This window comes from Tachyglossus aculeatus, chromosome 18 (genome assembly GCF_015852505.1).
Source record: "Tachyglossus aculeatus isolate mTacAcu1 chromosome 18, mTacAcu1.pri, whole genome shotgun sequence".
Classification (NCBI taxonomy): domain Eukaryota; kingdom Metazoa; phylum Chordata; class Mammalia; order Monotremata; family Tachyglossidae; genus Tachyglossus; species Tachyglossus aculeatus.
The window spans coordinates 11,548,639-11,573,249 of record NC_052083.1 but is presented as its reverse complement, the minus strand read 5'-3'; the positions used below and the strand labels follow the sequence as shown (position 1 = coordinate 11,573,249).

Sequence of the window (24,611 nt, the reverse complement as noted above, 5' to 3'; positions counted from 1 at the left end):
TGGGCAAGTCACTTAGCTTCTCTGTGCCTTAATCATTCAACGCTACCTCCTGAGCACTCGCTTTGCGTTAAGCAAAACAAAACATGTAGACAGGTGCCAATACCATCGGAATAAATACGATTATTTACAATACAATAAGACTGTGAGCCCTACGTGCGACCACCTGATTACCGTGGATCTACCGCAGCGCTTAGAACAGTGTTTGGCACAAAGTAAGCACTTAAATACCATCATTATTGTTATAATAACCAATAAATAATTGGGGAAGCAGCATGGCTCAGTGGAAAGAGCACGGGCTTGGGAGTCAGAGGTCGTGGGTTCTAATCCAGACTCTGCCACTTGTCAGCTGTGTGTGACTGTGGACAAGTCACTTCACTGGGCCTCAGTTAACCTCATCTGTAAAATGGGGATTAAGACTGTGAGCCCCGCCCCCCCCCCCCCCCCCCCCACGTGGGACCTGATTACCTTGTCTCTACCCCAGCTCTTAGAACAGTCCTTGGCACGTAGTAAGCGCCTAACGGATAGCATGATGATCATGATGATGATGATAGAACAGTGCTGGGCATTTATTATTATATAGTTATCGCTACCCACACATTCCAGCGCTTAGAACAGTGCTAGGCACATAGTAAGCGCCTTAACGGATAGCATGATGAGCATGATGATGATGACAGAACAGTGCTCGGCATCTATTATTATATAGTTATCGCACCTACACAGTCCAGCGCTTAGAACGGTGCTTGGCACGTAGTAAGCGCTTAATAAATGCCATTATTATTATTATTAGTAGTAGTAGCATTACAAGCACATTCCGGTGCTTAGAACGTAGTAGGCGCTTACCAAATACCATTATTATTATATAATTATAGACACCCTCACATTCCAGCGCTTAGAACAGTGCTTGGCACATAGTAAACGCTTAATAAATACCATTATTATTATTATTGTTATTACACGCTCACTCCGGCGCTTAGAACATAGTAAGCGCTTAACATTTGTTATTATATAATTATAGCTACCCACACATTCCAGCGCTTAGAACAGTGCTGGGCACGTAGTAAGCGCCTAACGGATAGCAGGATGATCATGATGATGATGATAGAACAGTGCTCGGCATCTATTATTATATAGTTATAGCTACCCACACAGTCCAGCGCTTACAACAGTGCTGGGCACGTAGTAAGCGCCTAACCGATAGCATGATGAGCATGATGATGATGATAGAACAGTGCTCGGCATTTATTATTATATAGTTATAGCTACCCACACAGTCCAGCGCTTAGAACAGTGCTGGGCACGTAGTAAGCGCCTAACGGATAGCAGGATGAGCATGGTGATGATGACAGAACAGTGCTCGGCATCTATTATTATATAGTTATCGCTACCCACACATTCCAGCGCTTAGAACAGTGCTGGGCACCTAGTAAGCGCCTAACGGATAGCAGGATGAGCACGATGATGATGATAGAACAGTGCTCGGCATCTATTATTATATAGTTATCGCTACCCACACAGTCCAGCGCTTAGAACGGTGCTTGGCACGTAGTAAGTGCTTAATAAATGCCATTATTATTATTAGTAGTAGTAGTATTACAAGCACATTCCGGCGATTAGAACACAGTAAGCGCTTAACAAATACCATTATTATTATATAATTATAGATACGCTCACATTCCAGCGCCTAGAACGGTGCTTGGCACATAGTAAGCGTTTAATAAATGCCATTATTATTATTACATTCTCACTCCGGCGCTTAGAACATAGTAAGCGCTTAACAATTGTTATTATATAATTATAGGTACCCACACAGTCCAGCGCTTAGAACAGTGCTGGGCACGTAGTAAGCGCCTAACGGATAGCGGGATGATCATGATGATGATGATAGAACAGTGCTCGGCATCTCTTATTATATAGTTATCGCTACCCACACAGTCCAGCGCTTAGAACAGTGCTGGGCACGTAGTAAGCGCCTAACAGATAGCAGGATGAGCATGATGATGATGATAGAGCAGTGCTCGGCATCTATTATTATATAGTTATCACTACCCACACAGTCCAGCGCTTAGAACAGTGCTGGGCACGTAGTAAACGCCTAACAGATAGCATGATGCGCATGATGATGATGATGATAGAACAGTGCTCGACATTTATTATTATATAGTTATAGTTACCCACACATTCCAGCGCTTACAACAGTGCTGGGCACGTAGTAAGCGCCTAACGGATAGCAGGATGAGCACGATGATGATGATAGAACAGTTCTCGGCATCTATTATTATATAGTTATCGCTACCCACACAGTCCAGCGCTTAGAACGGTGCTTGGCACGTAGTAAGCGCTTAATAAATGCCATTATTATTATTATTAGTAGTAGTACCATTACAAGCACATTCCGGCGCTTAGAATGTAGTAGGCGCTTACCAAATACCATTATTATTATATAATTATAGACACCCTCACATTCCAGCGCTTAGAACGGTGCTTGGCACATAGTAAGCGCTTAATAAATACCATTATTATTATTATTGTTATTACACGCTCACTCCGGCGCTTAGAACACAGTAAGCACTTAACATTTGTTATTATATAATTATAGCTACCCACACATTCCAGCGCTTAGAACAGTGCTGGGCACGTAGTAAGCGCCTAACGGATAGCAGGATGATCATGATGATGATGATAGAACAGTGCTCGACATCTATTATTATATAGTTATAGCTACCCACACAGTCCAGCGCTTAGAACAGTGCTTGGCACCTAGTAAGCGTCTAACGGATAGCAGGATGATCATGATGATGATGACAGAACAGTGCTCAGCATCTATTATTATATAGTTATCGCTACCCACACAGTCCAGCGCTTACAACAGTGCTGGGCACGTAGTAAGCGCCTAACGGATAGCATGATGAGCATGATGATGATGACAGAACAGTGCTCGGCATCTATTATTATATAGTTATCGCACCTACACAGTCCAGCGCTTAGAACAGTGCTGGGCACCTAGTAAGCGCCTAACGGATAGCAGGATGAGCATGATGATGATGATAGAACAGTGCTCGGCATCTAGTATTATACAGTTATAGCTACCCACACATTCCAGTGCTTAGAACAGTGCTGGGCACGTAGTAAGTGCCTAACCGATAGCATGATGAGCATGATGATGATGATACAACAGTGCTGGGCATCTAGTATTATATAGTTATCGCTACCCACACAGTCCAGCGCTCAGAACAGTGCTGGGCACCTAGTAAGCGCCTAACGGATAGCAGGATGAGCATGGATATGGTGACAGAACAGTGCTCGGCATCTAGTATTATATAGTTATCGCTACCCACACAGTCCAGCGCTTAGAACGGTGCTTGGCACGTACTAAGCGCTTAATAAATGCCATTATTATTATTATTAGTAGTAGTATTACAAGCACATTCCGGCGATTAGAACACAGTAAGCGCTTAACAAATACTATTATTATTATATAATTATAGATACCCTCACATTCCAGCGCCTAGAACGGTGCTTGGCACATAGTAAGCGTTTAATAAATGCCATTATTATTATTATTATTACATGCTCACTCCGGCGCTTAGAACATAGTAAGCGCTTAACATTTGTTATTATATAGTTATCCCTACCCACACATTCCAGCGCTTAGAACAGTGCTGGGCACGTAGTAAGCGCCTAACGGATAGCAGAATGATCATGATGATGATGATAGAACAGTGCTCGGCATTCATTATTATATAGTTATAGCTACCCACACAGTCCAGCGCTTAGAACAGTGCTGGGCACGTAGTAAGTGCCTAACCGATAGCATGATGAGCATGATGATGATGATAGAACAGTGCTCGGCATCTATCATTATATAGTTATCGCTACCCACACAGTCCAGCGCTTAGAACAGTGCTGGGCACGTAGTAAGCGCCTAACGGATAGCAGGATGAGCATGATGATGAGGATAGAACAGTGCTCGGCATCTATTATTATATAGTTATCGCTACCCACACATTCCAGCGCTTACAACAGTGCTGGGCACGTAGTAAACGCCTAACCGATAGCATGACGAGCATGATGATGATGATAGAACAGTGCTCGGCATCTATTATTATATAGTTATAGCTACTCACACATTCCAGCGCTTAGAACAGTGCTGGGCACGTAGTAAGTGCCTAACCGATAGCATGATGATGATGATACAACAGTGCTGGGCATCTAGTATTATATAGTTATCGCTACCCACACAGTCCAGCGCTCAGAACAGTGCTGGGCACCTAGTAAGCGCCTAACGGATAGCAGGATGAGCATGGTGATGGTGACAGAACAGTGCTCGGCATCTAGTATTATATAGTTATCGCTACCCACACAGTCCAGCGCTTAGAACGGTGCTTGGCACGTACTAAGCGCTTAATAAATGCCATTATTATTATTATTAGTAGTAGTATTACAAGCACATTCCGGCGATTAGAACACAGTAAGCGCTTAACAAATACTATTATTATTATATAATTATAGATACCCTCACATTCCAGCGCCTAGAACGGTGCTTGGCACATAGTAAGCGTTTAATAAATGCCATTATTATTATTATTATTACATGCTCACTCCGGCGCTTAGAACATAGTAAGCGCTTAACATTTGTTATTATATAGTTATCCCTACCCACACATTCCAGCGCTTAGAACAGTGCTGGGCACGTAGTAAGCGCCTAACGGATAGCAGAATGATCATGATGATGATGATAGAACAGTGCTCGGCATTCATTATTATATAGTTATAGCTACCCACACAGTCCAGCGCTTAGAACAGTGCTGGGCACGTAGTAAGTGCCTAACCGATAGCATGATGAGCATGATGATGATGATAGAACAGTGCTCGGCATCTATCATTATATAGTTATCGCTACCCACACAGTCCAGCGCTTAGAACAGTGCTGGGCACGTAGTAAGCGCCTAACGGATAGCAGGATGAGCATGATGATGAGGATAGAACAGTGCTCGGCATCTATTATTATATAGTTATCGCTACCCACACATTCCAGCGCTTACAACAGTGCTGGGCACGTAGTAAACGCCTAACCGATAGCATGACGAGCATGATGATGATGATAGAACAGTGCTCGGCATCTATTATTATATAGTTATAGCTACTCACACATTCCAGCGCTTAGAACAGTGCTGGGCACGTAGTAAGTGCCTAACCGATAGCATGATGATGATGATACAACAGTGCTGGGCATCTAGTATTATATAGTTATCGCTACCCACACAGTCCAGCGCTCAGAACAGTGCTGGGCACCTAGTAAGCGCCTAACGGATAGCAGGATGAGCATGGTGATGGTGACAGAACAGTGCTCGGCATCTAGTATTATATAGTTATCGCTACCCACACAGTCCAGCGCTTAGAACGGTGCTTGGCACGTACTAAGCGCTTAATAAATGCCATTATTATTATTAGTAGTAGTAGTATTACAAGCACATTCCGGCGATTAGAACACAGTAAGCGCTTACCAAATACCATTATTATTATATAATTATAGATACCCTCACATTCCAGCGCCTAGAACGGTGCTTGGCACATAGTAAGCGTTTAATAAATGCCATTATTATTATTATTATTACATGCTCACTCCGGCGCTTAGAACATAGTAAGCGCTTAACATTTGTTATTATATAGTTATCCCTACCCACACATTCCAGCGCTTAGAACAGTGCTGGGCACGTAGTAAGCGCCTAACGGATAGCAGAATGATCATGATGATGATGATAGAACAGTGCTCGGCATTCATTATTATATAGTTATAGCTACCCACACATTCCAGCGCTTACAACAGTGCTGGGCACGTAGTAAGCGCCTAACGGATAGCAGGATGAGCAAGATGATGATGATAGAACAGTGCTCGGCATCTATTAGTATATAGTTATCGCTACCCACACATTCCAGCGCTTAGAACAGTGCTGGGCACGTAGTAAGCGCCTAACGGATAGCAGGATGAGCATGATGATGATGATAGAACAGTGCTCGGCATCTATTATTATATAGTTATAGTCACCCACACATTCCAGCGCTTAGAACAGTGCTGGGCACGTAGTAAGCGCCTAACGGATAGCAGGATGAGCATGATGACGATGATAGAACAGTGCTCGGCATCTAGTATTATATATAGTCACCCACACATTCCAGCGCTTAGAACAGTGCTGGGCACGTGGTAAGCGCCTAACGGATAGCAGGATGAGCATGGTGATGATGACAGAACAGTGCTCGGCAACTATTATTATATAGTTATCGCTACCCACACAGTCCAGCGCTTAGAACAGTGCTGGGCACGTAGTAAGTGCCTAACCGATAGCATGATGAGCATGATGATGATGATAGAACAGTGCTCGGCATCTATCATTATATAGTTATCGCTACCCACACAGTCCAGCGCTTAGAACAGTGCTGGGCACGTAGTAAGCGCCTAACGGATAGCAGGATGAGCATGATGATGAGGATAGAACAGTGCTCGGCATCTATTATTATATAGTTATCGCTACCCACACAGTCCAGCGCTTAGAACAGTGCTGGGCACGTAGTAAGTGCCTAACCGATAGCATGATGAGCATGATGATGATGATACAACAGTGCTGGGCATCTAGTATTATATAGTTATCGCTACCCACACAGTCCAGCACTCAGAACAGTGCTGGGCACCTAGTAAGCGCCTAACGGATAGCAGGATGAGCATGGTGATGGTGACAGAACAGTGCTCGGCATCTAGTATTATATAGTTATCGCTACCCACACAGTCCAGCGCTTAGAACGGTGCTTGGCACGTACTAAGCGCTTAATAAATGCCATTATTATTATTAGTAGTAGTAGTATTACAAGCACATTCCGGCGATTAGAACACAGTAAGCGCTTACCAAATACCATTATTATTATATAATTATAGATACCCTCACATTCCAGCGCCTAGAACGGCGCTTGGCACATAGTAAGCGTTTAATAAATGCCATTATTATTATTATTATTACATGCTCACTCCGGCGCTTAGAACATAGTAAGCGCTTAACATTTGTTATTATATAGTTATCCCTACCCACACATTCCAGCGCTTAGAACAGTGCTGGGCACGTAGTAAGCGCCTAACGGATAGCAGAATGATCATGATGATGATGATAGAACAGTGCTCGGCATTCATTATTATATAGTTATAGCTACCCACACATTCCAGCGCTTACAACAGTGCTGGGCACGTAGTAAGCGCCTAACGGATAGCAGGATGAGCAAGATGATGATGATAGAACAGTGCTCGGCATCTATTAGTATATAGTTATCGCTACCCACACATTCCAGCGCTTAGAACAGTGCTGGGCACGTAGTAAGCGCCTAACGGATAGCAGGATGAGCATGATGATGATGATAGAACAGTGCTCGGTATCTATTATTATATAGTTATAGTCACCCACACATTCCAGCGCTTAGAACAGTGCTGGGCACGTAGTAAGCGCCTAACGGATAGCAGGATGAGCATGATGACGATGATAGAACAGTGCTCGGCATCTAGTATTATATATAGTCACCCACACATTCCAGCGCTTAGAACAGTGCTGGGCACGTGGTAAGCGCCTAACGGATAGCAGGATGAGCATGGTGATGATGATAGAACAGTGCTCGGCATCTATTATTATATAGTTATCGCTACCCACACAGTCCAGCGCTTAGAACAGTGCTGGGCACGTAGTAAGCGCCTAACCGATAGCATGATGATGATGACAGAACAGTGCTCGGCATTCATTATTATACAGTTATAGCTACCCACACAGTCCAGCGCTTACAACAGTGCTGGGCACGTAGTAAGCGCCTAACGGATAGCAGGATGAGCATGGTGATGATGACCGAACAGTGCTCGGCATCTAGTATTATATATAGTCACCCACACAGTCCAGCGCTTAGAACAGTGTTGGCACCTAGTAAGCGCCTAACGGATAGCAGGATGGTGATGACGGAACAGTGCTCGGCATTTATTATTATATATATAGTTACCCACACATTCCAGCGCTTAGAACAGTGCTGGGCACGTAGTAAGCGCCTAACGGATAGCAGGATGAGCATGATGACGATGATAGAGCAGTGGTCGGCATCTAGTATTATATCGTTATAGGCACCCACACATTCCAGCGCTTACAACAGTGCTGGGCACGTAGTAAGCGCCTAACGGATAGCAGGACGGTGACGAGGAGGAAGAGGAGGAGGAGGAGGAGGAGATAAGGGTGTCGAGAGAGCGCCGACCTTCCGAGGTCCCTGCCGGGGCTGAGGGTGTAGCGGTCCTGGAAGGGTCCGGTCTGGATGGGGGTGTGGATGTGGGGGAGGAGACCCCGGGTAGGCGGCGGCGGCGGCGGGGCAGGCGGGCCGTGCAGCGCGGAGGCCGGCCTGCGCCACGACGACGACGACGACGACGACGAGGCTCCGGGCTTCTCTGAGGGAATCATACTGCGCGCGGGCGGACGGACGCGCCGCACGACGACCCTCACCTCACGCCGCTCCCCGCGCTCTGCCGGGAAGCCCGGCCCCGCTCGCGCAGCCGCACAACCGCCCGGCCCTGGCCACGCCCCCCATCCCCGATGGACCAATCACAGGCTCTAGGCCCCTCCGGGCCAATCACAAGCGCTCGCCCTGGACGCACCCCTCTCACCGACGGACCAATCACAACCGCTCGGGACTTGCCCCGCCCCCATCCCCGATGGACCAATCACGACCGCTCGGCTCTAGGCCCCGCCGGGCCAATCACAACCTCCAGGACCTGGCCCCGCCCCTCCCTGATGGACCAATCACAACCGCTCAGCTCCGGCCCCCCTCCCCCAGCCCCCGACGGACCAATCACAACCGCTCAGCCCCGCCCCCCCCATGGACCAATCACAACTACGCGGCTCTGTTTTTTTTTTGTTGTTCCCCCCCAGCCCTCAGCCCCGCCGGACCGATCACAACAACCCAGCCCTGGCCCCGCCCCCCATGGACCAATCACAACCGCCCGGCCATGGCCCCGCCCCCCTCACCGACGGACCAATCACAAGCACGCGGCTCTGGGGTTTTGTTTTTTTTCTCCCCCCCCGCCCCACCGGACCGATCGCAACCGCTCGGATCTGGCCACGCCCCCCCGATGGACCAATCACAAGCACCCGGTTCTGGTTTGTTTTTTTTTTTCCCCGCCCCCCACCCCCGCCGGACCTATCACAACCACCCGGGTCTAGCCCCCGCCCCATCCCCAACGGACCAATCACAACCTCCCATTCCTGGCCCCGCCCCCCCAGCCCGGCGGACCAATCACAACCGCCCATCCCTATCCCCGCCCCTCCCCGACGGACCAATCACAAGCGCCCAGCTCTGGTCCACCCCCCCCCCCCAATCAAAAGCGCCTGGTCTCCACGCATGCGCGTTGGCCCCCGCGCGGCTGTCCCCTCAAAAGAGGCTCGCGGCGCCACCTTTCGGCCGTAGCGGGCAACTGCGGGTCCTGCTCCAGAGCACCAACCCTGCGTGTTATAATAATAATAATAATAATAATAATAATAATGATGGCATTTATTAAGCGCTTACTATGTGCCAAGCACTGTTCTAAGCACTGGGGAGGTTACAAGGTAATGAGGGTGTCCCACGGGGGACTCACAGTCTTCATCCCCATTTTACAGATGAGGGAGCTGAGGCCCAGATGATAATAATAATAATAATATTGGTTAAGCACTTACTATGTGCAAAGCACTGTTCTAAGCGCTGGGGAGGTTACAAGGCGATCAGGTTGTCCCACGGGGGGCTCACAGTCTTAATCCCCATTTGACAGATGAGATGACTGAGGCCCAGAGAAGTGAAGTGACTTGCCCAAAGTCACACAGCTGACAATTGGCAGAGCCGGGATTTGAACCCATGACCTCGGACTCCAAAGCCCGGGCTCTTTCCACTGAGCCATGCTGCTTCTCAACAATAATAATGATGATGGCATTTGTTAAGCGCTTACTGTGTGCCAAACACTGTTCTAAGCGCTGGGGTAGATACAATAATCAATAATAATGATGATGGAATTTGTTAAGCACTTACTATGTGCCAAGCACTGTTCTAAACACTGGGGTAGGTACAATACTAATAATAATAATGATGGAATTTGTTAAGTGCTTACTATGTGCCAAGCACTGTTCTAAGCTCTGGGGTAATAATAATAATAATAATGTTGGTATTTGTTAAGCACTTACTATGTGCAAAGCACTGTTCTAAGCGCTGGGGTAATAATAATAATAATGTTGGTATTTGTTAAGCGCTTACTATGTGCAAAGCACTGTTCTAAACGCTGGGGTAGATACAAGGTAATCAGGCTGTCCCACGTGGGGCTCACAGTCTTCATCCCCATTTTACAGATGAGGGAACTGAGGCCCAGAGAAGTGAAGTGACTTGCCCAAAGTCACACAGCTGACAAGTGGTGGAGGCGGGATTAGAACCCACGACCTCTGACTCCCAAGCCCGGGCTCTTAAATGCAAGGCGGTGCCAATTCCCGCTCCTTCCGAGTCTGCAACTGAGAAGCTGGGGCAGAAGCGGCGTGGTTTAGTGGAAAGAGCCCGGGCTTAGGAGTCAGAGGTCATGGGTTCAAATCCCGCCTCTGCCACATGTCAGTTGTGTGACTTTGGGCAAGTCACTTCACTTCCTTTTAGACTGTGAGCCCACTGTTGGGTAGGGACCGTCTCTATATGTTGCCAACTTGTACTTCCCAAGCGCTTAGTACAGGGCTCTGCACACAGTAAGCGCTCAATAAATACGATTGATTCCTCTGGGCCTCAGTGACCTCATCTGTAAAATGGGGATTAGGACTGTGAGCCTCCCTCTGCCCTCCCTCTGCCCATCCGCCAAGCTAGCTCTCTTCCTCCCTTCAAGGCCCTGCTGAGAGCTCACCTCCTCCAGGAGGCCTTCCCAGACTGAGCCCCTTCCTTCCTCTCCCCCTCATCCCCCTCTCCATCCCCCCCATCTTACCTCCTTCCCTTCCCCACAGCACCTGTATATATGTTCGTACATATTTATTACTCTATTTATTTATTTTACTTGTACTTATCTATCCTATTTATTTTATTTTGTTAGTATGTTTGGTTTTGTTCTCTGTCTCCCCCTTTTAGGCTGTGAGCCCGCTGTTGGGTAGGGACTGTCTCTATATGTTGCCAATTTGTACTTCCCAAGCGCTTAGTACAGTGCTCTACATATAGTAAGCGCTCAATAAATACGATTGATGATGCTGGTGAGCCTCACGTGGGACAACCTGATCACCTTGTATCTACCCCAGCGCTTAGAACAGTTTTGCTTGGCAATCAATCAATCAATCAATCGTATTTATTGAGCGCTTACTGTGTGCAGAGCCCTGTACTAAGCGCTTGGGAAGTACAAGTTGGCACATAGTAAGTGCTTAGCAAAAACCACCATCATCACTATTATTAAGAAGCAGATGGCGGGGAGGAAAGAAAGGATAGGGGGGAATAGGCAATAATGTACGCTTTCTTGCCAGACACAAAGTCGCTTTTTCCTTCCTCTGCCTCTGTCTTCCCCTTCTAGACTGTGAGCCCACTGTTGGGTGGGGACCATCTCTATATGTTGCCAACTTGTACTTCCCAAGCGCTTAGTACAGTGCTCTGCACACAGTAAGCGCTCAATAAATACGATTGATTGATTGAAGTGGGGAGATCTTCATGGTTCACTGGGGACCTGTGAAGCGGCGTGGCTCAGTGGAAAGAGCCCGGGCTTTGGAGTCAGAGGTCATGGGTTCAAGTCCCCGCTCCGCCAATTGTCAGCTGTGTGACTTTGGGCAAGTCACTTCACTTCTCTGGGCCTCAGTTCCCTCATCTGTAAAATGGGGATGAAGACTGTGAGCCCCCCACCGTGGTACAATCTGATCACCTTGTAACCTCCCCAGCGCTTAGAACAGTGCTTTGCACATAGTAAGCACTTAAGAAATGGCATTATCATCATCATCATCATCATCATCAATCGTATTTATTGAGCGCTTACTATGTGCAGAGCACTGGACTAAGCGCTTGGGAAGTACAAGTTGGCAACACATAGAGACGGTCCCTACCCAACAGTGGGCTCACAGTCTAAAAGGGGGAGACAGAGAACAAAACCAAACATACTAACAAAATAAAATAAATAGAATAGATATGTACAAATAAAATAAATAAATTAATAAATAGAGTAAAAAAATATGTACAAACATATATACGTATATACAGGTGCTGTGGGGAAGGGAAGGAGGTAAGATGGGGGGATGGAGAGGGGGACGAGGGGGAGAGGATCAGATCATCATCATCATCATCATCATCATCAATCGTATTTATTGAGCGCTTACTATGTGCAGAGCACTGTATTAAGCGCTTGGGAAGTACAAATTGGCAACATATAGAGACAGTCCCTACCCAACAGTGGGCTCACAGTCTAAAAGGGGGAGACAGAGAACAAAACCAAACAAACTAACAAAATAAAATAAATAGAATAGATATGTACAAATAAAATAAATAAATAAATAAATAGAGTAAAAATCATCACCTGAGCTGACTAATGGGAGGCCCCTGAAGGTCTCTCCTTCCTGGAGAACAGGTGTCCACACTGCAAAGCGTAGTGGGTTAGGATCTAGCGACAGCTGTGGATTATTTGACGGAATGCTAAGAAGTTCCTTCTCTAGCCGCAATTCATCGTATTTAGCCCTTGGGAAAGTACAATTCAACAGAGTTGGCAGACGCATTTCCTGCCCACACTGAGCTTCCAGTCTAGAGGGGAAGACAGACATTAACAGAAAATCCGTTGCAGTAAGTGCTGCGACGCTGAGCCCGGGGGGGGCGAATAAAGGGTGCAGATCCCAGTGCGAGGGTGATGCACAAGGGATCGCGGGAGCGGGAAATGAGAGCCTAATCAGGGAAGGCCTCTTGGAGGAGGTGTGCCTTCAATAAGGTTTGGAAGGTGGGGAGAGTGATTGTGCGTTGGTTATGAAGACGGCGGGCCTTCCCCCTTCCTGCAGACGTGGGACTGTAATCCTATTCACTTGCTCACTCCTGGAGACACACTTATTTTACCTAAACAGTCTTGGCGTGGTGTGGCAGCTGCGGAAGAAATCAGCTACCCTCTGCCTCTGATGACTCCCAGAATCCCTGCCTGCCCTGGCTCCATAGACTGTAAGCTCGTTGTGGGGCAGGGAATGTGTCTGTTATATCGTTGTACTGTAATAATAAAAATAATGGCATCTATTAAGTGAGAAAGAGGCTCTCCAGATTTTCACGCGGCATTCTTTCAAGGATGACAAGCGGCACTTGCATAAATCTCCTGTGGTACTTTTTCTCTGACACTCATCCCGTTTCTTCTCCGTTCTGATGGCGCTGACCCCTAGGTGGTTTGGAACTCAGAATCAGCTCTAAATTTGGCTGACTGTGGGAGGGGGGTTCAGGATCTTTAATGAGAAATGGGTGTACAGGCCTAAATTAGTCATGCCATCCAGAAAAAGTTAACCCTACCTACTTCCCTTCTATCGCTCACATTTCCTTTGTGTGAAGCAACGAATTGATCAATTTATCATATTTATTGAGCATTCATTGTGTACTATGCGCTTGGGAGAGTACGATATAGTGGAGTTGGCAGACACGTTCCCTTTCTATAAGGGTCGTGGTCATGGGTTCAAATCCCGGCTCCACCACTTGTCAGCTGTGCGACTTTGGGCAAGTCACTTCCCTTCTCTGTGCCTCAGTTCCCTCATCTGGAAAATGGGGATTAAGACCGTGAGCCCCACATGGGACAACTTCACCTCATCACCTTGGGCAAGTCACTTCCCTTCTCTGTGCCTCAGTTCCCTCATCTGGAAAATGGGGATTAAGACTGTGAGCCCCACATGGGACAACTTCACCTCATCACCTTGTATCCTTCCCAGCGCTTAGAACAGTGCTTTGCACGTAGTAAGTGCTTAACAAATGCCATTATTATTATTATTACTCTGTGCAAAGCACTGTTCTAAGCGCCGGGGAGTTCACAAGATGATCAGGTTGTCCCACGGGGGGTTCACAGTCTTCACCCCCATTTCCCAGATGAGGGAACCGAGGCACAGAGAAGTTGAGTGACTTGCCCAAAGTCACACATCTGACAAGTGGCGGAGCCGGGATTTGAACCGATGACCCCCGACTCCAAAGCCCAGGCTCTTTCCACTGAGCCACGCTGCTTCCCCAAACACTTAATACAGTGCTCTGCACACAGTAAGCGCTCAATAAATTCAACCGACTGACCGACTTTGCACTCCGGGATCGAGCCAGGCAGCGGTAGAGGCCGTCCTTGGCTTCGTGGTTGTGTCTCCCTCTGTAGCTCTATTTTTTTCCTATAACACACGTCCACTTCTGTCACATTAATGTCCAACCTACTTTTCTGGTAGCATAAACTTTTAAACTGACCTGCTGAATAAGCACAGCTCAAGGGCAATAGCCATTCTATTGATGGGGCAATCCTACATCACCCTAATCACTCACTTCTAGGCCCGAAGTTCTGTCTAATCTTCCTTGTCCACAAGACCAAAGTGAATTATTTAAGAACAAGTATGTGCCTGGGGGGGTGAAAAACCAATTTTCTGTGGCAGACAAGCAAGGGAGGAGGCACATTCCATACTCAGACCGCGAGCCCCATCATATAAACCTGTATCTAGCAGCGCTTAGAACAGTGCTTTGCACATAGTAAGCGCTTAACAAATACCGTCATTATTATTATTATCTGATCCAGTGCTTAGAACAGTTGCTTGGCACATAGAAAGTACTAATCAAATCCTATAAAAAAGGAGAGAGAAATGCACAGGATTTCCACGCAGTAAGCGCTTAACAAATACCATCATTATTATTATTATCTGATCCAGTGCTTAGAACAGTTGCTTGGCATATAGAAAGTACTAATGAAATCCTATAAAAAAGGAGAGAGAAATGCACAGGATTTCCACACAGTAAGCGCTTAACAAATACCATCATTATTATTGTTATCTGATCCAGTGCTCAGAACGGTTGCTTGACACATAGTAAGTGCTAATCAAATCCTATAAAAAAGGAGAGAGAAATGCACAGGATTTCCACACAGTAAGCGCTTAACAAATACCGTCATTATTAGTATTATCTGATCCAGTGCTTAGTACAGTTGTTTGGCACATAGAAAGTACATAATCAAATCCTATAAAAAAGGAGAGAGAAATGCACAGGATTTCCACAAAGTAAGCGCTTAACAAATACCGTCATTATTATTATTATCTGATCCAGTGCTTAGAACAGTTGCTTGGCACATAGAAAGTACTAATCAAATCCTATAAAAAAGGAGAGAGAAATGCACAGGATTTCCACGCAGTAAGCGCTTAACAAATACCGTCATTATTATTATTATCTGATCCAGTGTTTAGAACAGTTGCTTGACACATAGTAAGTGCTAATCAAATACTATAAAAAAGGAGAGAGAAATGCACAGGATTTCCACACAGTAAGCGCTTAACAAATACCGTCATTATTAGTATTATCTGATCCAGTGCTTAGAACAGTTGCTTGATACATAGTAAGAGCTAATCAAATCCTATAAAAAAGGAGAGAGAAATGCACAGGATTTCCACACAGTAAGGGCTTAACAAATACCGTCATTATTATTATTATCTGATCCAGTGCTTAGAACAGTTGCTTGACACATAGTAAGTGCTAATCAAATCCTATAAAAAAGGAGAGAGAAATGCACAGGATTTCCTAGTTCCTTGGATTCGCCTCAGTGTGGGTTACCCTACTCGAGGCTCAGTCCAAACACTCCCTCCCCCCGCATAATTGACTGACGCTGGGAAAATAATCACAAAAAGCCATCTCATTGCATAAATACCACTCTTGCTGACTCCCAACTACACACTCTCTGAAACAGATAAGATAGATTAGACAAATAGGAAAATGCCTGTCCTGGAGAGAACCATTTGGCAGGTACTAATAAGTACTGGAAACAGAGAGGCATGTGGATGTTATCTCAGGTATTTACTTCTGTCAGAAGTTAGTATTTATTCTGAATCCTTAGAGGTTACTAGTCCGGTGTTCTGCACACCGTAAGCACCAAAGTCACACAGCTGACAAGTGGCAGAGCCGGGATTTGAACCCATGACCTCTGACTTCAAAGCCCGGGCTCTTTCCACTGAGCCACACTGCTTCCCTCATGAGGCACACTGGGTAGGTTATCTGAAGAACGGGGAACAAGTTGGGATATAGTGAGAGAAGACAGTGAATAAGCAGGAGGGAGGAAGCTGATTGAGGAGTACGGACTGGAAACAGGGAGAAGAGAGACCAGAGAGTAAACAAGCCGGGATACGATAATAATAATAATAATAATAATAATAATAATAATAATAATAATGGTATCTATTAAGTGCTTACTATGTGCAAAACACTGTTCTAAACACTGGGGAGGTTACAAGGTGATCAGGTTGTCCCACGGGGGGCTCACAGTCTGCATCCCCATTTTACATATGAGGGAACTGAAGCACAGAGAATAATAATAATAATGGCATTTATTAAGCGCCTACTATCAATCAATCAATCAATCGTATTTATTGAGCACTTACTGTGTGCAGAGCATTGGACTAAGCACTTGGGAAGTACAAGTTGGCAAAGCACTGTTCTAAGCACTAGGGAGGTTACAAGGTGATTGGGTTGTCCCATGGGGTGCTCACAGTCTTCATCCCCATTTTACAAGATGAGGGAACTGAGGCACAGAAAATAATAATAATAATAACAGTATCTATTAAGCGCTTACTATGCGAAAAACACCATTCTAAGCGCTGGGGAGGATACAAGGTGATCAGGTTGTCCCACGGGGGGCTCACAGTCTTCATCCCCATTTTACAGATGAGGGAACTGAGGCCCAGAAAAGTCAAGCAACTTGCCCAAAGTCACACAGCTGACAACTGGCGGGGAGCCGGGATTTGAACCCATGACCTCTGACTCCAAAATCCGTGCTCTTTTCCACTGAGCCACGCTGCTTCTCTGCTTCCAAGCGCTTAGTACAGTGCTGTGCACACAGTAAGCTCTCAATAAACACAATTGAATGAATGAATGAAAGAATGGTATTTTTTGAGGGCTTGCTCTGTGCCGAGGGCTGTACTGAGCGGTTGGGCGAGTACAATCAATCAATCAATCGTATTTATTGAGCGCTTACTGTGTGCAGAGCACTGTACTAAGCGCTTGGGAAGTACAAGTTGGCAACATATAGGGACGGTCCCTACCCAACAGTGGGCTCACAGTCTAAAAGAGTACAGTCCAACAGAGTTAGCAGACACGTTCCCCTGCCCACAGAGAGCTCATGAACTGATTCCCCCTTCTAGACTGGGAGCCCGTCGTTGGGTAGGGACCGTCTCTATCTGTTGCCGCATTGTCCTTTCCAAGCGCTTAGTACAGTGCTCTGCACACAGTAAGCGCTCAATAGATCCGATTGAGTGAGTGATAACTGCTTGGACCAGTGTGGTGACTGCTTGGATGGAGAGGAAAGGGCAGAGGCTGGACAAAAGGCAGTTAAATCTTGCCGCACGATATCTCTTGCAAACACAACCTAACTGTAGAAGGAAGCTCAGTGCCTCATAACAAGGAGAGGGCTGCTTAATTTAATCCCCAGACCAAGAAACGCAGGCACTCTCACCTAATACCCACTGTTGGGTAGGGACTGTCTCTTTATGTTGCCAACTTGTACTTCTCAAGCGCTTAGTACAGTGCTCTGCACACAGGAAGTGCTCAATAAATACGATTGATGATGATGACACCAGCAAAGCAAGAGGGAAGCGTGGACCAAGGAGTTGATTCATTCAGTCATTCGTTCAATCGTATTTATTGAGCGCTTACTGGGTGCAGAGCACTGTACTAAGCGCTTGGGAAGTACAAGTTGGCAACGTAGAGAGACGGTCCCTACCCAACAGTGGGCTCACAGTCTAGAAGCGTGGGGCCGGGAGGCGAGAGGTCCAGGCTCAAATCACCACTCTGCCTGCTGGATGATACTGGGCAACCTCATTTATTCTCATTTTACAGATGAGGGAATGGAGATCCAGAGCCGTTTAGATAATAATAATAATAATAATGGTATTTGTTAAGCGCTCATTATGTGCAAAGCACTGTTCAAAGCGCTGATCAGGTTATCCCACCGGGGGGGGGGGGCTCTCACAATTTTAATCCCCATTTTACAGATGAGGGAACTGAGGCACAGAGAGGTTAAGCGACTTGCCAAAGTCACACAGCTGACAAGCGGCGGGGCGGGGATTTGAACCCATGACCCCTGACTCCAAAGCCCAGGCTCTTTCCACTGAGCCACGCTGCTACACACCAGACGAAGCGCTCAGTCAAACCCATAACTAGTCCATCGGCTGGTGATGAAATGGTGTCGTTGGTCAGGGGTGGTGGGGAAAGCAATGTCAAAAAATGCCATCCTCAGTCCTGACTTTGTGGCCCATTTGTACGTCTCACATGACCTAAACCTACCTAATAGTGAACGTGGTCAAAATATACCCGTGGTTTACAGAGGCTGAAGGCCCGTGGACCCAATAAACTGAGAGACGAGTAAAACCATCTTGTCAGAAGGGAAGATCTGGAGTGCTTAGTACAATGCTCTACTCACACTAAACTGCCCAATAAATAATAATAATAATAATAATAATAATAATTGGCATTTGTTAAGCGCTTACTATGTGCAAAGCACTGTTCTAAGCACCTGGGGAGGATACAGGGTGATCAGGTTGTCCCACGTGGGGCTCACAGTCTTAATCCCCAGTTTACAGATGAGGTAACTGAGGCCCAGAGAAGTTAAGTGACTTCATTCATTCAATCGTATTTATTGAGCGCTTACTGTGTGCAGAGCACTGTACTAAGCGCTTGGGAAGTACAAGTCGGCAACATATAGAGACGGTCCCTACCCAACAGCGGGCTCACAGTCTAGAAGGGGGAGACAGACAACAAAACAAAACATATTAACAAAATAAAATGAAGTAGGGAGACTGGCGGTCTGGCATAGGCGGAGGGGGAGAGAGTTCCAGGCTAGGGGGAGGTCGTGGGAAAGGGGCCGGCAGTGAGATAGACGAGACTGGGGCACAGCGAGTAAGCTGGGGCTAGAGGAGCGGAGTTTGCAGGCTAGGCTGTAGAGGAGATCAGTGAAGTTAGGAAGGAGGTGCCCAAGATCACACAGCAGACATGTGGTGGAGTCAGAATTAGAACCCAAGACCTCTGACTCCAAAGCCTGGGCTCTTTCCACTGAGCCACGCTGCTTCTCTAAATACCGCTGGGTAGGGACCATCTCTATACGTTGCCAACTTGTACTTCCCAAGCGCTTAGTACAGTGCTCTGCACACAGTAAGCGCTCAATAAATACGATGGAATGCATGAATGAACGAATGAATGAGGCAAATGAGGCTATTTCCCTTCATAATAATAATAATAATAATAATGGCATTTATTAAGCGCTTACTATGTGCAAAGCACTGTTCTAAGCGCTGGGGAGGTTACCAGGTGATCAGGTTGTCCCACGGGGGGCTCACAGTCTTCATCCCCATTTTCCAGATGAGGGAACTGAGGCCCAGAGAAGTGAAGTGACTTGCCCAAAGTCACCCAGCTGACAAGTGGCGGAACCGGCCATGTATCTTAGCCTTAAAATGAAGCCCAAAGTGGGGTTCATTTCAATTCATTTCAGCATGTTGAGAAGACGGAACCGAACCCATTACCTTTGTTCCGAAGACCCTGGACCCGGATGAGAAATCCTTCTGCCTGGATCACGCTTGGAGGAACTCCAATTCAAGTGGAAGCCACAACTGTCAGCAGTTTAGGCATTTTCCACTCTTCGTCACTTTGCCTGCTCAGAGTACAGCTGATAATAATAATAGCAATAATAACAACAATAATAACAACACTGTGGTATTTGTCTCCCCCTTTTAGACTGTGAGCCCACTGTTGGGTAGGGACTGTCTCTATATGTTGCCAACTTGTACTTCCCAAGCACTTAGTACAGTGCTCTGCACAAAGTAAGCGCTCAATAAATACGATTGATTGATTTGTTAAGGGTTTACTATGTGCCGAGCACTCTATTAAGTGTTGGGTTTGGTGCAAGATAACCAGAACGGACCCATTCCCTGCCCCATATAGGGCTCACAGTCTGAGTGTGGTGGGGAAGAACGGATATCTTATCCCCACTATACTGTGGTATTTGTTAAGTGTTTACTATGTGCCGAGCACTCTATTAAGTGTTGGGTTTGGTGCAAGATAACCAGAACGGACCCACTCCCTGCCCCATATAGGGCTCACAGTCTGAGGGTGGTGGGGAAGAACAGATATCTTATCCCCCCTTTTTATATGTGTTTTTATCCCCACTTTTTATATATGTTGCCGACTTGTACTTCCCAAGCGCTTAGTCCAGTGCTCCGCACACAGGAAGCGCTCAATAAATACGATTGATTGATTGATTATAAATGAGGAAACCGAGGCAAGTGGAAGTTAAATGACTCGCCCAAGGTCACACGCCAGGCCAGGATTAGAATCTCGACCTCCTGATTCCCAGGCCAATGGTCTCCCCGCTAGACCGCACCGCTTCTCTGCTGCTTCCAGCATCAGACTCCAAGCCCGGGAGCCAACAAGTTACCCAAGAATGGGGACCGTTCCTCCGCAATAAGAAAATCACGCCATGGCATAACAAAGTGATTTTATTGACATTCCTCTACGGTGATAGGATTGAAGAGAAAGCGCAGCCTGAGTATTATGGGATATCTTCTCCGTCAGTAAATGCAAAATCAGCCCGATAACCAGGACCTTTCCTGCCACTGACTCCTATGGAGCCTTTTTACAAAACCATAATATAGATTTTTCGTTTGGATAAATTGTAAGCTGCAGGGAACTAGGCTAATGGCACAATACCTACGCTACTTATGTACATCTACGGGGATCTGTTTCTCTACCAGAACAAAGGACTATGTGACTTACTAACACCAAAGGAACAAGTTTTCTCTTTTGGATCTTGTGACAGCTGGGAAACCTCTCCCAGCTCTTTGACACAATATTGCAATTTAATAATGAACACTGAGGTACAAGTAATAATATCAGTAACAAGAACAACAATAATTTAAAAAGCACCGCATTTGTTATACAAAGGTTCTTTCACTTGAAAGTGTTACATCTTGACCGGGAAAAGTCTACTTGTGACATTTATAGGGAGAGGATGAACATCACGGGTGGGACAAAGACATTCTTATGTCTACTTTGCATATTTGAAATCAGCTGAAATTATTACTTAAGCCTTATCCCTGTCTGCTCTCTTTCCCCTTCCCCCCAAAGGGTGCCTTAGTTTCGATTATGAAGATGCCAACCTGTACAGGTGCCAACAGATAAAAGATAATGCTTGAGATTATTGACAATGGATAAATACGAACTTGGAAGATAAAACATGTGCATTAAGGTCGGGCTGCCTTAGATCAAGGGAACTCATTTTTAATCTTGGAGTGTCATCAAAGAATTTCAGGACCAATTATTCAGGTGCACTTAATTTTTTTTTTTTTTTTTTACCAATTTTCCCACTCTCCATCTTACTTGTTTGCCCTCTTAGAGTTTGAGCCCTGTGTGGGATAGGGACTAGGTCTAACGTGACTAGTTCGTATCTACCCCAGCGCTTACTACAGTGTTTGGCACCTAGTAAGCACTTAATAAATGTTATTATTATTCTTAATAATATAATATATTATATAATATATATTCTTAATAACGACCTTTTCTGTCCTCATTTTCCCCTCCTTTTTAACGACCTTTCCTGTCCTCAGTAAAGGCAGAACTAAGGAAACCTTTGGTTTTAATTCTGGGTTACCACTGGTGATTTTGTGGTGTTATCAGTCAATTTCACAGTTTTGTCCCCCTGGTAAAACGTTCCCCCTTTTCACAGAAAGGTTGTTTACAAACGAATCTGCTATTATCCATCAGCATTCTGGGGCAGATGAATGTTTGAGTTTGGACAACACTAAAGTTTCTCTCACTTCTATGCCCAGACAATTCAACCACAAGGAGATATTCATGAAAAAATATAGGGATTCAAGTGATGAGAAAAATGGATTCCCACATGAAAAGCGTTGAACTTTTATTAAGTCACTGTTTACCTGAGGAAGGAAAATTTCCTGTGTAGGAATAAGATTTTATTGATGTTTGAAATTCTAAAAGAAACACTATCTGCCTTTAGACGGCCTTAGGTGACAGATCTTCAAGGAGGAATGTTCTTAATAATAAGGTGTTGATGATTAGATCCCCCAGATTTCAATGATGTGGCAATCTCTATGGGAGACTTCTGGGAGGAGGAAAGCAGGCATGAGCAAATAAGCAATGGAGAGTCACGTTAAAGGCGCTTTCTTGCTTCCAGACTTAACATTTTAGCAAACTAATCTCCCCCACTGGATTGAAAGCTCCTTAATCAAGCAATGTACTAAGCACTTGAGAGAGTACAACATAATAGAATTAGCAGACACGTTCCCTGCCCATAACGAGTTTACAGTCTAGAGAAGGTAGGGATTATGTCTACAAGACTTCACTGTAGTACGTTCCCAAGCACTTAGGACGGCTCTCTCCACCTAGTAAGCGTGCAATAAATACCACTGATTAATTAACCTCAGAGGAAACAGAGAGCCAAGGAGCCCCACGCTTTCATTTTATATCCTAGAACACGCAAGGAACAAAACCCTGACTGCATCAAACTCTTCTGTGAAACAAATCTTATTTTGCATCTGCACTAGCGACTCCCTAAATCGTGGGGAGAAGAACGGGGAAAAACACCAAGACCACAGGGCCGAGTACAGAAGTGGAGAACCGTCAACTCTCCAGATAGTTCTGGCCAATGAATTTTCAACTGAAATACCTAGATATCAGTACTTTTTCATTATAAATTACTCAGGTCATTTGCAAGGGTAGGCGTGGCCTATGTTCCTTGGGTGAGACAAGAATCACCAAAGTCAAATTTGACTGCATTAGGGGGTGACAGCTGGGTGCAGATTTGGGGGGCTGCCTCAGGCTTTTTCTCACCCCCAGATGCTGTCCGAATTCACCACCCATTCTGAAGGAGGAATTCAGGCAGCAATCTTTTCCAATTCCATCCTCTGGCTAGATGCCACCTCCACGGATACAAATCTTTCATTTTACTACAAAAAATAGTTTTCAAAATTTTATAAAATAGAGTTTTAAATACCTTAAAAAATTCTAATTCTACAGGTAAAGAGTTCGCAAAAGTTTGGAGATTTTTCTTATCCCTCCGTTCCTTTCTTTTAATCGATGAGATGACTCTTGGTGTTTTCTTATCTTTGGCCAAGCTGAGACCAACTAGTTGGATACACGTCTATTTTTGTTTGGTTTGAGGGTAGAAACTCTTGGGGTAGTTCTCAGTGAAGGCTCCTGGCCCCTACTCGCCCAGTAAGGGAGGGACAAAGGGTGACCGGCTTTCATCCAAACAGTGCCACATGCCTCGCCCTCCCCTCTCACCCCCCACCATGGAGGTTTTCGCCTCCGCTTCGGTTTCACAATAGCCTTCCTCAATGCTTTTCCCATTCCCCGCTGGCCCGTGTGGTATCACAAATACTTCCTGTCAGGAGTCCGCGGAGGCATCGATGGAATCGGCACCCTGATTCAGCTGCTTTGGGGCTGCTTCTGGAAGACATCTGGGATGATGCAACAACTCTTGTGGACTGAAATCAAACTTGATTTAGGGTCCAGTTAACGCGCCCTGGAAAAACTAATGGAACAACTGTGATAAACAGCGATTAAGGATTGGGCTGTTTTCATCCCTTCCCCAATGAGTTGGGTTTTTTCCCCTCCTTGGTCCAAGCCAAGGGAGGCTGGAGGGGAGAATGTTGTTGTAACAAGTGACTGCTCATAGGCTTTTCCCACCCAGAAGTAAGGATCCCAGGCCTCGGGAGCGGGGCATATGTCTGCATACATTTCCCCATAGATACACGTGTACATATGCCCCTCTCTAAATAGGTATATACAGATATAGGTATATTTATAGTGATCCATACAAACGCTTGAAATGAGGGACACAAGGGAGGAGGAAATAGGGTGAATGAAATATTAGACCTTAAATATGTACAGTTGGTGAGGCTTTTTAAACAGAAGTTCAGAATCAGAGTCAATTGCTATACACATTTCCCGGTTTCCAACATGATGGAAGGAAATTCCATGTGCCAGAAGCACATCCTTTTTTGAGGCCGAGATACGGACTGAATCCTCCAAACCCTAAAATGTGAATCACAAGAAAACATACACTTTTTTTCTATTTCCACAAATCTAGCCTGTTGGCAGGTGGGCCACTTTAAACATTCTTTTCCCAGTGAAGAGGAACACTTTCAGTGGTGACATGTCTCAAGAAATGGGAAAAAATAAGGCTGGAGAAATTGGGCCTATCCATTATGGTTGGATTGCTTCAAGAGCCACAGAAAAATCCATCCCCCAAAAACCTATTACTGAGAGAGCTTTGCTCTGCATCAGATCCAGCAATCGTCTTCCGGACATCACAGAGTGAAAGGAGCCTGGATTCTGATGAGATCCAAAAGGCAACTGGATCTTCAGATCTTCAATGGGATGGGACTTTCTGTGTC

The 24,611-nt window shown here is 45.7% G+C and overlaps 1 protein-coding gene across 1 annotated transcript in view; it reads right to left on the bottom strand.

The window, feature by feature from the left end:
* The window catches only part of STK17A (serine/threonine kinase 17a), a 38,545-nt gene extending 30,062 nt beyond the window's left edge, over positions 1-8,483 (bottom strand). The window contains exon 1 of the mRNA XM_038759971.1: positions 8,269-8,483. Within this exon, the coding sequence (XP_038615899.1) occupies positions 8,269-8,468 (200 nt within the window). The 5' untranslated portion in view covers positions 8,469-8,483. The remainder of the gene's footprint in view (positions 1-8,268) is intronic.
* Between the last annotated feature and the right edge of the window lie 16,128 nt (positions 8,484-24,611).